The 14,324-nt window shown below is 43.1% G+C and overlaps 1 protein-coding gene across 2 annotated transcripts in view; it reads left to right on the top strand.

The window, feature by feature from the left end:
- The window catches only part of EPS15 (epidermal growth factor receptor pathway substrate 15), a 99,766-nt gene extending 94,029 nt beyond the window's left edge, over positions 1-5,737 (top strand). For both annotated transcript variants that reach the window (XM_083157385.1, XM_083157384.1), the window contains exon 25: positions 3,292-5,737. In XM_083157385.1, coding sequence (XP_083013511.1) covers positions 3,292-3,438 — 147 coding nt within the window. In that variant the 3' untranslated portion in view covers positions 3,439-5,737. The remainder of the gene's footprint in view (positions 1-3,291) is intronic.
- The last annotated feature ends 8,587 nt before the right edge of the window (positions 5,738-14,324 follow it).

Genomic DNA, 14,324 nt, shown 5'->3' with positions numbered 1-14,324 from the left:
AGGGCGCCAGTTTATCATTCCTCAGTGGGTGATGTTAACGACGGACGCCAGCCTCCGAGGGTGGGGAGCTGTTCTGGCAGAACACTCCTTCCAAGGCCGTTGGTCAAGGGAGGAGGCGCTGCTCCCAATAAACATACTGGAGCTAAGAGCCATCCTGCTAGCCCTCAAGTCGGCAGGCCCTCTGATTCACTCCAAACCGGTGAAAATACAATCGGACAATGCCACTGCGGTGGCATACGTCAACCACCAGGGGGGGACCAGGAGCCTAGCTGCCATGAGGGAGGTAACATCCATTCTGCAGTGGGCAGAACATCACCTGTTAGCTCTGTCAGCGGTACACATCCCAGGGGTTCAGAACTGGGAGGCCGACTTTCTGAGCCGCCAGGAGGTACAGTCAGGCGAATGGGGGCTCCACGAGGACGTGTTCCAGGAACTAGTCAACAAATGGGGTCTCCCGCAAATAGACCTAATGGCCTCAAGCGTCAACAAAAAGTTACCCCGCTACGGGGCTCGCTCAAGGGACCCGCAGGCATATCTGGTGGACGCCCTGTCGGCTCCATGGCCATTCTCCCTGGTCTACATCTTTCCCCCAGTAGCACTGCTTCCAAGAGTCCTCAGGCGCCTCAAACAAGAAGGAACCACAGCAATCCTTCTAGCCCCAGACTGGCCCCGCAGAGCCTGGTACTCGGACCTTCGGGAGATGTCTCTGCAGCCACCTTGAAGGCTGCCAGCTCGTCCGGACTTGCTAGTACAAGGACCATGCCTTCATCCGAATCTAGGCAGGCTAGCTTTGACGGCGTGGCTCTTGAGACGGAAGTTTTAAGAGAGAAAGGTTTTTCTTTACCGGTCATAAAAACCATGATAGCAGCAAGGAAACCAGCTTCTTCCCGGATCTACTATAGAATCTGGAATGCCTTTTTCGCCTGGTGTGCAAAGAAAAACTTTCCGCCTAGGGAGTTTCGTCTTTCCAGGATCCTGGCCTTCTTGCAGGCGGGCCTGGATTTGGGCCTTAGGTTGTCCTCCTTAAAGGTCCAAGTTTCCGCTCTCTCTATTTTGTTTCAGCGGAAATTAGCGAAGAGGATGGCTATACAGACCTTTTTACAAGGCGTCCTTCACATACAACCTCCCTTTGTGCCCCCAATCCAGCCTTGGGACCTCACAGTGGTACTCTCAGCACTGCAAAAACCACCGTTTGAGCCCCTAGAATCTGCAGAGCTCAGGTGGCTAACATGGAAAACGGTGTTCCTACTGGCTATTTCTTCAGCCAGAAGAGTTTCCGACCTGTCAGCATTATCCAGTGCATCTCCGTATCTGGTGTTCCACCCGGACAGGGCAGTCTTAAGAACTAAAAAGGAGTTCCTGCCCAAAGTTATTTCCAGTTTTCACATAAACCAGGATATTGTTGTCCCTGCCTTCTCCCAGTTGGAGGACTCCCCAGAGTTACGCTCTTTGGATGTTTCAAGAGCTTTAAAAGTTTACGTTAATAGGACTCAATCCTTGAGCAAGACAGAGGCCCTGTTCGTGCTCTATGATGCAAACAAGAGAGGTTGGCCGGCAACGAAGCAGACATTGGCTCGATGGTTGCGGCTAACAATAAAACAGGCTTATGTATCTTCTAATAAGCCAGTTCCATCCTCTGTCAGAGCCCACTCCACGCGTTCGGTAGCAGCCTCTTGGGCGGCTCATCAGGGAGCCTCAGCAGAACAGTTGTGTCGCGCGGCCACTTGGTCCTCTCCACACACCTTTTTAAAATTTTACCATTTTGACACGTTCGCCAGGGCAGATTCTGTTTTTGGGCAACGCGTCATCAGTGCAGCTCAGGTGCGTTCCCTCCCGTAAAAGGGACAGCTTTGGGACGTCCCACTGTCCCAGTGACCACCATTGGCATGAATGAAAAAAGGGGATTTTGGTCCTACCTGTAAAATCCTTTTTTCTGAATCCATGGTGGACACTGGGCGCCCGCCCTCGCACACTGATCTACAGTAATGGGGGTCGGCTTACACCTTCCTGAAACTTATTCTTCCTTTGGGTTGCTGGTTTCTTTCCTATTTCTCTTCCTTTTCCTGTACCTTGCGGGTAAGCTGTTGAACAAACTGAAGCCTGTAGGGGCGTGGAGGAGGAGGAGCCTGGGCTGCACTTGAAGAACTCTATTCTACTTGGTGCCTGTAGCTGAAGCTCCACCCACACCCCACTGTCCCAGTGTCCACCATGGATTCAGAAAAAAGGATTTTACAGGTAGGACCAAAATCCCCTTTTTCCTGGTCGACCTTTTGCCTTGTGTCGACATTTTGTAAGTTTTGACCTTTTGCTGTCAGCCTAGACATTGTCCGTAAGCTATACTACACTCCTGTGTGTACAACTTGAAAAAGAGTAGTATTTTTTTTTTCTAGATGTCTTTAAAAGGCCCCTATGAATACACAGCCTAGGCGGAGATTTGTGTCCTGGATCAATCTTCTTGAAAATGCCGTCTATTAACCAGGAAGTAGGGACATAAAAGACCTTGTGCCTTAGTGATAGGATGATTCTCCTTGATATTATCTCTACTACAAATAATAACGGCCTCCATTGTTTCACTGACCCTGTTAAATTGTGTTTGTCTGACTCCTAGTTGCAAAGTATTTGTTATCTCTAGTTCATGCAAATATCCCTCGTAACTTGTTACTTCATGCACATGTCTCACTGGCGTAACTATAGCTCCACAGAAGCTGCAGAAGGTATTGTTACGGCCGCCGCCGCATCTGGTGCTGCCATGCCGGCCGCCACTACAATTTTAACGCTCCCTCCACTCACCGCTGTAACTATCTTTGGCCGCCCGGTCCGTTCCTTGCTGGGACCAGCAGAGCCTCCTGTCTGCAGTCCCGGTGCTCCTCCTGATAGAAAGTCACTTGCAAAATGGCCACCCTCCTCACAGCAGATGGTTATTAAGGATGCTAGAGGAGGCGGCAACCTCCTCTTCCTAAATAACGTTCTTCTGTAAGGTGGAGGCCAATTTGCAAGTGACATTCTATCAGGAGGAGCGCCGGGACTGCAGACAGGAGGTTCTGCTGGGAACGGACCAGGTGGCCGAAGATAGTTACAACGGTGAGTGGAGGGTGGCCGCTCAAATTGAAGTGGCGGGGGGGGGGGGGCGCTCAAATTGAAGTTACATCACTGACATGTCTGAAACAAAATCATGTACCCCACATGTTGCTTATGTCAGCTTTGTCTGCTCTGGGGGCGATACCTTAATCCTTTTCCGGTTTGTCTGTTAAGCCTTGCTCAACCAGTCAATGTCTTTCTTGAAATCTGCAGTACCAGTCTGAGGACGATCTGATCGAATGGGCGAAGAGGGAAAGCGAGCGCGAGGAGCAGGAGAGACTCCAGAGACTAAAGCAGCAAGAACAGGAGGATCTGGACCTGGCCATAGCGCTCAGCAAGTCAGAGATCTCACAAGAGTGACCCCATCTGGAATCCTCTGGTCTATATTAAATAACTGTGTAATTCTTTAGAAATATTTAAATAGTTGGCAGCCCTCTACCTATGAAGTATTTACACATCTCGTGGACACTTGCTCCGCTAGAGGCGTCTCTGGCGGTGGACAGGTAACATTAGCTGTTTGTGTTTTGGACATGACGGAGGAGTCATACTTGGTATTTCAGCACACTGTAGTACAGCCAACACCATGCTGATGGAATAACTTTTCCGGCAGTTGTGCAGTGTTACATATAGTGGTGGTTGTGCCTTTAGAGGACATAAATAACCCAGGAATGATGGTAGTGCCTCAGATACACTTCTCCACTTCATGGGCTGCTTGGTCGCCAATGTTGACATTGCATTTCTTTTACATCATTGTCCTCCGGAGCAGATCCAGTGGTGGTGAAGGGTTCTTCCTATACATTGTTACGTAATATACTCCTACTTCTATTCAAGCCAGCATTCTATCCCGGTTGCTTACACTGTGGCCAGCTCTGTAATGCAGTATTGTTCTGCTGAGCACTGTGTGGTGTGGAATAGGTTACCAGCCAATCACAACCAATGAGGTGAAATTCACTATACATGGAATTTGCCCCCAACCTTTACCCAGTGCCTAATTGTTTTCAGTAATCTAGACTGATAGCCGCGTGTCTAGTGCTGCCACCAGACTGGTTGTGGGAGGCTCATTCTTATTTAAACGCTCCATTAATTTATGTACTCATTATCTGCTAATTTGTGCCTTTTATTAGTGAGTTACGCTTACTGTGGGGGTGTTAGGGTTCAGATATGCCTTCATCTCACTAGTGCCAATGTTCACCCCCTTTATTTGCTAGATGATAGTGTTTTAGACCCCATAAATGAAGAATGGTTTCTGAAATACCATCAGACCTCCTCTGGATTGTGTGTATCCTGATGCAACTTAACAATTGGTCAGCCACAAGGTGGGAAGATGGGGGGCGAGCGAGGTGACTGTGAGATTAACACTCAAGGAATACATGGTTATAAACGTAGAGTGTATAAAGTGAATTGTGGAGAGCAAACCGGACAAAAATAACTATTTTAAGGGATAACTTTTCTTTCTAGAATCCGAAAATAATTTTTCATCTGGAATACGTTAGAAAAAAAAATATATGGTCCTATTTGTGCTTTCTTTCTTTTTCAATATGTACCATCTCATGACCTGATTATTGCCTAAAAAAACAAGAACGGTCATTTACCAGTATAACTTTGTGGACCCTTCTAGGTGATTTTATGTTGCAGTCGAGGTCATAGCCCTCAAAAGTGACAATTGTATAAGCCGGTCTCCTACATGCCGCTTATGAATCCATTTTAAACCCGCAGAAAACGTCATAGTGGTTCCTGAGGAAAGAATGAAGTTGAATGAACGCGTTTCATGTGTTTTCTCTCCATAGCTGGTGTGAGAAATTTGGCAGGTTGGTTGCCCTGTAGATCTTTTAGTCCTATATCGACGCCACTGGCGCGTCTACACCTAGCCTCTGAATGTCTGGATATAACCCAAAGGCTGCTCATTCAATAGTTCATTGGTCTCCCTTTTAAATCTCCCACCCCATTTCCCTCTCAGGATATCCTTAATAGTCCTTCTATAGAGGCTTACACGTCATTCTATTATAATTAACTTGTGTCTGGAACATACCGTAATAAGGAGTATTTATATGTGGTATATTGACTTTCAAATACGTGGTATATGTTCCTTGTGTTGCACAAGATGGCATATGAACAAAACCTTATTACTGTTCAGTGGCCATAATTTGTATTCTATATTACTGATATTTGGGATAGCTGTGTCATTACACGATGAGACACATCCATATGTGGATGAGAATCATCGTCCCCCCTCCCCCCCAGCCCTCTAAAACATACAATGCTATTTTAAATGTACACTAATGTTTTACAGAAGTATAGAATCTGTTTGTTACAATGAATACTCTGTGGACCAATATTATTATTATTGTTATTAAATATGTATATACAAAATTCATTTATTATATGTTCATTCTACTGACGTGCAGCTGTTCTGTGCTGGAAAAGTAACCGTAACCACTATAATAAGCCCGGTGTCTCCCCCATGGGTCCTGCGCGGGCTGCATAATTCATTGCCACGGTGCGTCAGCGCCCCCTGCAGTATTCCAGGGGCGGACACCTGCTTCTCTTAAATTACTCCTTGTTTGTTTTTCCCTTTTTTGTTTTTTCTATATTTTATTGCAGCTAGATGTTGTAATTATGGACATAAAATGTACTTTAATAAAGTGTAAATTGATTGAGATTGTTTGTCTTACTAAGATCTAGAACATGATAATTATGACACTGATCAACCGTTATATTAGAGCTGTTTGGGGGGTAACTTTGTGCAGCTGAAACGGGAATAGGACATCGGTTTTGCTAGATTGGGACTACTACTACAGGTTGAGTATCCCGTATCCAAAATGCTCGGGACCAGGAGAATTTTGGATAACGGATTATTCCGTATTTCGGAATATTTTAATATTTCAATGATGTATCTTGCATGTATGCTGTATAAACACATAATATACACACAAATATATTTTATTACCACATAAAATACACACAAATATATTTTAATTGTTCAAAAAACAAAGTTTCAAAACGTTTAACAAAATGTGTGTACTATCTCAGCACTGAATTTGAATGCCTAGCAATCATTGTCTTGCACATATATAGTGCCAGTTACATATCATGTCCCCAGTGATGCTGTTACAAATGTCCCCAGTGAGTTTTTAGCAAAAAAAAAATTTTTTTTCACTTTCTGGAATGTCCGTATTTCGGAATAATTCGGATAACGGATACTCGGATACGGGATACTCGACCTGTACTAACTTATGAGAATCCCAGACAAGGAGAACCCAGAAAAACACAAAAGACAAAACGAAAACTTTTTAACAGTCAGTGGCTGAGCACACATATACGGAGGGGGAATATTCTAGAATGATTGATCAACTAGAATAGAATGCTCCTATTTGTTTAAATGTATTTGGAAACTAAACAAAAGTTGGTACTTGTTTCCTAGCACGGCCACAATCGTTGGGATCGTGTACCTTTAAGTTAAGGTACACGATCCCAACGATGGACCCGATTTCCTTTGAAATCAGGTCCATTTTGCCGGCAAAGGAAAAATCGGGGGCATCGCGTCGGTCGGGACCATTAACATTGGTCCCAACGCGATGCCCCCGATTTTGCCATAGGCTTCAATGTTAAAATATTTTTTTAACATTGAAATCGTGAGCATCGCGTCAGTCTTGTGCCATTATAATGGCACAAGATGAGATGGACTTGATTAAGTCCATCTCACATTGGAAAAAAGGTGAAAAATGTGAAATGGGCCAATATGACCCATTTCACATTATATATGGCCCCGTCGTCACCCCACGATAGACGCCAACCCGAAGCGTGGCGAGCGGCGGCGGTGCGCGTCCTCCGACCTTTTCATTCCCCTACTATCCATGTCGGCGTGGAGTTGAGAATATATAGTGTGGCGAGCCACCAAGCCCGAAGCGTGGCGAGCGCAGCGAGCCCCGCGCGGGGACGCATATACCTGTGAAGTTATACGCATGCGCTCGCCACGCTTCGGGCTCGGTGGCTCGCTGCGCTCGCCACACTATATATTCTCAACTCCACGCCGACGTGGATAGTAGGGGAATGAAAAGGTCGGAGGACGCGCTGCGCCGCCCCTCGCGCGCTCGCTGCGCTCGCCACGCTTTGGGTTGGCGTCTATCGTGGGGTGGGGTTTACGTTGTACAATTTGGGGGTCTAGGGAATATTTTACATTGAATCCAATGTAAAATCGGGTCCCAGGGACCCTATTCACATTTGATTCAATTAAAAAATCGGGTCGGTCGCGTCGATCGCATCGCATGCGACCGCACGCGATTTTTCCGACACGACCACCCCGATGTAAATCGGTGTAGCCGTGCTAGGAAACAAGTACCCAAAAGTTTGTTGTGCTGCAAATGCCAGCCTGCATTTCTTAAGGCCAAAGAGGACCAATTTAAAGGTATTGTGACAAAGAATCACATACACTGGATAAGATGTAGTCTTCATCTTTATTTTGTAGCCGGCAAACGGCATACCGGGTAAACAGCATAGGTGAGGATGGTGACAGCATTGCAGCATACAGGTGTCACAGCATAGTACAAACTCCTCAGTATGTTCCAGTGGTTCCTACCATTACCCACACCCCCGGCCTATCACCTGGGCAGCTATTCCACCATCAGGAACAACAACCTCCTGCCCTGGAAACACTTATATCAGGAAAGCACAGGTGCTGCTAATCACATCAGTTTTCCTGCTGCTGCTGTTTTAAAACCTGGACCGGATCCTCCACATTACCTTCATATGGAAGTTTACTGTCCCGGCTACAGTATGTCCACCGATAGATGACTTTAAAATGTATTAGATTGTCTGTGACCTCTTAAATCCTTTATTTAATATGAAGTTTTATCTTTGTAATTGTTATCGTTTGTATGTAGCCATATGATTCTGTCATTTGACAGAATTGCTGACCTGGCATTGGTGACACAATACAATAGTTGTATACTACAAGGTCAACACTACATAACTGTTTAGAGAATATAAAGAGGGACGCAGATAACTGGGGTGGCCGAAAGACGGGCTATATCTATTCACTATAATTTTCTCCGACAAATTATAGACCATGACTCCATCACCACAGGGATGAAAGCATGGACACAGGTGATGCCAGACCTGACATGCCCGGTGTTAACCAGAGCACTGTGGCGCTCCAGGAAATTATTACCCGCCATACAATACCAAGAAATGTTTCTTAACATTTTCCATAAGGCATATTTTTCCCCCCGCAGACAATTCCTCGCTGGGATGGCCCCCTCGGCAGCATGTCCGAGGTGCCAGGCTAGTGAGGCAAATTTATACCATTATTTCTGGGATTGCCCCATAATTAAACTGTTTTGGCTGCAGGTCAGGAAGTTTGCACAGGACCACCTGGTGAACTATGTCCCTTTCAATGATCAATGGGCTATCTTTGGTATACTGCCTGAGGACCAAAGAATAACCAGAGGGTGCAGGCGGCTATTGGTAATTGTCAGCGCGGTCGCACGCAAGGCCATTCTGCAGACATGGATCGACGCTGTTCCCCCTTCCATGCAGTTATTCAGGACAAAACTGTTCCATGTATTTAACATGGAGTGGATTGAGGGTCTCTTAGATAAAGAACGTCACACTAAGAAAATATTCGATACTTGGGAAAGCTATATAACTGTGCTCTCACCTGAAATTAGAACAAAACTCCACAATTCGTTTAAAGACACCCAATGGTACTTGATGAGACTTGTCTCAGGGGACCCCCCTATAACCATAGATACTTAAGAGTGAGATGCTTTTACCAACTAGATTGACAGCCCTGGGACACCAAGGGCTCATGGACAGGTTAAATACACCTGAGGTGGGGAAAGAATGACTGAGACACATGATATGTTTTGCTGAGATCTTTAATCGTGGAGGACAGTGCCTGACAAAGGAAATACAGGTTGAGTATCCCGTATCCAAAATGCTCGGGACCAGGAGAATTTTGGATAACGGATTATTCCGTATTTCGGAATATTTTAATATTTCAATGATGTATTTTGAAGTATCTTGCATGTATGCTGTATAAACACATAATATACACCCAAATATATTTTATTACCACATAAAATACACACAAATATATTTTAATTGTTCAAAAAACAAGGTTTCAAAACGTGAAACAAAATGTGTGTACTATCTCAGCACTGAATTTGAATGCCAAGCAATCATTGTCTTGCACATATATAGTGCCAGTTACATATAATGTCCCCAGTGATACTGTTACAAATGTCCCCAGTGAGTTTTTAGCAAAAAAAAAATTTTTTTTTACTTTCTGGAATGTCCGTATTTCGGAATAATTCGGATAACGGATACTCGGATACGGGATACTCGACCTGTAATACTGTTCAAAGACCTTTTCTCTCGTATGTCTATGTTACTTGTAAGGAAATTGCTATTCATACATTCATTCTGTAACATTATGATTTTTGGTGTTTCAATAAAAACATGTTTAAAAAAAAAAAAAAAAAAGAGGGACGCAGATGAAAGTTGAGATCAAACAACGGTAAGTTACACGTACAGAAGGGCCCACGCTAACCAATAGGGCTGACATCCACCGTGAGGACATTTGGGTTTTCTATGCAGCTTATCTACTTTCCTGCTTTGCCTCAGGGATTTCCCTCTACAAGGCTTAGTACATCTCTGCCATCATCTCAAGGTAAGGTCGTTGCTTATAAGGACTTCAGCAGAGGAGCAATAAAGATCAAAGGGGAGGAGTCTTCTTTTTTAATCAATGACATGAGTATTATCAAATCAGTCATTTCCCCTTATTACTGGCCAACATGATCTAGCCGAGGTTGCTGGGAGATCTTGTAACTATGGGATCGCACTTTGGTGCTAGTTACTATTTTTTGAATAATTGTATTGCTTAACATTATTCTTGATGCCCTCTTAACCGTGCTTGCTATTTGCCGACAGCCATTTTCTTGAATACCTCTGTATAGGATTTTATTAGGGAAGGAGCTGGTTGTAAAACTATGGATGCTTCTTCACCTGTTAAAGTCATTGCACATTGCTGCTCATGTCCATTTTTAAGCTCTATGTATCAAAATCTCAATATCCTTTTTTAACCCATAAAGCTGACACGGTAAATTCTTGGAGTTGAATTAAATTTAAACCTTGCAGATAGAACCATTCTTATAGAAGGGCCAGTGGGTGGTTTAGCACCCGAGCCTTGCTTCTCTATGCTACATGCAATGTCTAAATTAATGCAAAAGAACAATTTTCGATTAGAGATGTGCGGTTCGGATTTGCTCGGATTTCAAATCCGGAACTAATTCGCTATCGGCTGTTATGTGTTGTGGATAGCCAATAAAATATCGCTTTGAAATCTGAGCAAATCCGAACTGCACATCTTTAGTATAGATCTGTTTGATTATACTTGTTTTGGAAGCCCAGGGTCGACTCTCACCATTCCCTTCTTCCATACAAATAAATGTATCTGGTTTTATACATTTTTACAATATATTGCGATTTTTAAATCCTATTAACAATGCTTAGTTTTTAGTCCTCTCACAGCAACCTTAATAACAATGCAAAACTGATACGATCATGGATTAAAAGGTCCATGAATAAGCTGGCGCTATATAAACAAATGTTAATTAGTCCGAGTAACCGGTAATACTTCTGCATTGTTTATAATATTTAATCGCAACCAGTACTGATGATAATGCAAGGCACATAGGCCCCTATTCTGGTTCACTCACAAAGGCAAATTCCAATGGACAAAACCATGTGCAATGCAGGGGGGTGGCAGATGTCACATGTGCAGAGATATTTAGATTTGGGTGAGTTATTTTGTTTCTGTGCAGGGAAAATACTGACTGCTTTATTTCTACACTGTAATATAGATCTCACTTTGAAGTAAAACCCCACCCAAATCTAATTCTCTCTGCACAAGTTAAATCTGCCCCACCTGCAGTGCACATGGTTTTGTCAATTTGAGAAGGAATTTGCCTTTGCAAGTGAACCAGAATAAGGGCCATAATCTGATCATCCCAACCAGTTATTATCATATCAAGCAATAAAATTGGTTGACGATAGGTGTTATCCAAATGTTGACCTTATTTGCCTGTAGTGTACCTTACTTTATTAGTAGTTGGGATCCGTTCTACCATTTCACACATTTCTGTTGGGTGTGTGTGGGGGTGTGTGTGTGTGTGTTTTTGCAGCTTTCCAAGATCACCTTCCAGGAGATCTTGCTCCATTCGGAAACTACACATCATGACTAAAGAGGATGTTTCATTTTTAGACGTTCGTTATACGATCACTTCCACAGGGTTCCAAACGTATTTCTTTCTCAATGTTTGGTTCTAACCGTGATTTATTATATCCATTTATTATTTTTCACTGAATAAGTCCTATCTACAGTATCTTCTACCACCGTGTGGTGTTTCTACCAAAGGTAAGAAAGTTCAGTGCTGTTCTGGGTTGTTAGACCAAGCAGCTACTCAAGAGAATAGTCAGTACCCAATAAAACGCAATGTATAGAAATCTAGTAGGCAAACTCTTGTTATGGTATGGATGGTCCTCACCAGGGTTCCGGTGTGTTCGATTATTGCTGAGTGTCCAAAAGATAAAGGAGTCCACAAAAATGTCCCATATTTTGCAGTGCTGTACGGAGTATATTATTGAGAGACCATAGTAAATCATTCACACCCCTATAGGAGTTTGTAGGCTGTGTTATCTTAGGGTGGATACAAATAGTATGATTTGCCTTATCGGAATGACAAATTGTCCATATCCTCAGACAATATTCCATGCAATGCCGTCCATATTAATGTCTAATGTGTAGGGAGGATTGGATGTAGAATCTGAGCAGGTCTGCAGTAGGATAGAACAGTCTGATCTGCCTAGGACTGGACAAGTGTGTACCCAGCTTAAGCAGGTTTAAAAACCAGGAGACCCAACAGGTGACCAGGATTGTGTGTGGAGGTTGGTCTTTGCTGACCAACCTCCGCACACAATCCTGGTCACACACTTGAGAAATGTTGGGCAAACTGGTCTGTCGGGGGTTGGATCTCCTGAGGATTGGACAATATGTGATGTCAGCATGGAATTATCAGCAATGGGCAGCTGATTAAACACACGAGCCTCTGTAGGTTAAGCATGTACAGTCAAGAAAAAAATGTGTGAAAAGTTTGTAGTCCAAACAAGACATTCAGACAGGTTTAGATCCTTTTGTCCAGCTAATCACTCAGCTGTCAGTCACGTCAAATGATAATGAGCATCTGATTGGGGCAGAAGTTAGTAAGCATCCAGGTATGTGCGCTACAATTAAATGGGTAAGTGTATTCTACTTTAATACGTAAGTATTGCTGTTATTTTTATCAATACTTTTTGGGAGCCACTAATATTTGTGTGGGGTTAATCTTAGTAGTGAAAAAAAATCTTTTAAGAGATCGTTGTCAATCAAATAAGGTTCTTTGATTTGTATTTTAATAGAGACATTCAGGCCTTTTAAAATCACTCAGTCCTGGGAGGAAAATATCACAGATATTCTGGGGAATTGGTACTAATGGAATTGTCTTTTCTTGCCTTGCGTGCTTTTTACAGGTTATTTTTACGTTTCATTTTCTTACAGATGAGTCTTTTGCTGCTGGTGAGATGCTCCTCTAGGTGGAGGGATTTAATTATTCTCAAATCATCTGGGGTTCTGTGGTTTTTGACATATTTTACTAGTGTTCTTAAATTTCACCAGTTTTTCATTTCCTTGTGTTGCAGGTTATCTAGCCTACTGAATAAAGCTACCAGAGTGATGTGATCTGAGGCAGCGTTGGTAGAATTAATTGGTTATAGTGTCCTAGAATCTTCATCTTCTACAAATACAGTAGCCAAAATATACTGTAAGATTATGCTGTACGTAAAGGGGAAAAGATGTACACTTGTCTATAAAAGCCGCTCGAAGTAATATATTATTACTACCTTGTGGTGGGTACTCATCTTAGAAGTCCGGTCTTCTTGTGTGTCGGAGGTACGTTTAATAACGAAGTGGGCATTTAATAACCTCAATATTGGGGAAGAGCCACTTGTGGTGTAGTTTGTTCTGGTTGATAGGTCGACTACTATTGGATGACAGACACTAGGTCGACATGGACAAAATGTCGACATGCCAATGATCAACACATGGAAATGTTTATCATGATTTTTTTTTTTTATCTTGCTTCAGGATCCATGCTATTACAACTGAGAAGAGTATACTATGCCAAGCAAAACGCCTTGCCAATAGCGTGGCGAGCTAAGCGTTACACAAATTGGGGGTTCATGTTGACATAGACAGCAAAAACCTGCAAAAAACTTGTGTCAACTTTTTGCTCATATTGCCCTTTTTCGTGTGTCAACCTTTTCACTGTTGACAAATAGTGGTCAACCTCTGGTGACCTAATTTTTGTCCATCTTTCAATTCACACCCGGTGTGTTAGGGAATTCCATAAGTTCCAAGTTTTGATAAATATAACTCAGGATGTAGAACCTGAAGGATCTAGAGATGAATCGGGAGAAAACATCCAAACGATATTATCATTATGCAATATACTGCTGAAAATATGGTCCCTAATCACATACAGTATATTAAATAGGTCATTTGGTTTGTAAGTAACAGAGAGGGCAAAACATGATAAACTGTATTCCATGCACTTTTACATTATGTATTAAAATTGTAAGTAAAGTCATCCTTCTGTTAACATATAGATCATATTATTTATTACTGCCGTCATAGGTGACGTCACAGAACAACAATTGAAGCTTTTGCCCTTTCCCAGCTAGAGGAGTGTTGTGTAGCTATGGTATCAGGTGGCATTGATGTCACAGGCTGAGCTGAGGTGAAATGAGAATGATTCAGCTGTAAAAATGTTAAATGGAGCTGGCAAATCTCATAGTGTGAGTGTAATACTGACTTTATGTCTAGTATAAGATAAACACATTCTGTTAGGACCCCTATACATTTAGTATCAGTGTCAAGAAAGAACGTATTGCCATTTTTGCTGTTATTCAATGAATAAATGATGGTCTAAGGCAGTGGTTCTCAACCTTGGTCCTCAGGACCCCCCAACAGTTCACGTTTTCCAGGTCTCCACGCAGAATCACAAGTGAAGTCATTAGCCCCACCTGTGGATCTTTAATGAATAATGACTGCACCTGCAGGGAGACCAGGAAAACATGAACTGTTGGGGGTCCTGAGGACCAAGGTTGAGAACCACTGGTCTAAGGTGACTTTTCGAGCCTATATGTAGTAC

The sequence above is a fragment of the Crinia signifera genome, chromosome 8 (genome assembly GCF_055691185.1).
Source record: "Crinia signifera chromosome 8, ASM5569118v1, whole genome shotgun sequence".
Taxonomy (NCBI): domain Eukaryota; kingdom Metazoa; phylum Chordata; class Amphibia; order Anura; family Myobatrachidae; genus Crinia; species Crinia signifera.
This window is presented reverse-complemented; position numbering and strand designations above follow the sequence as displayed.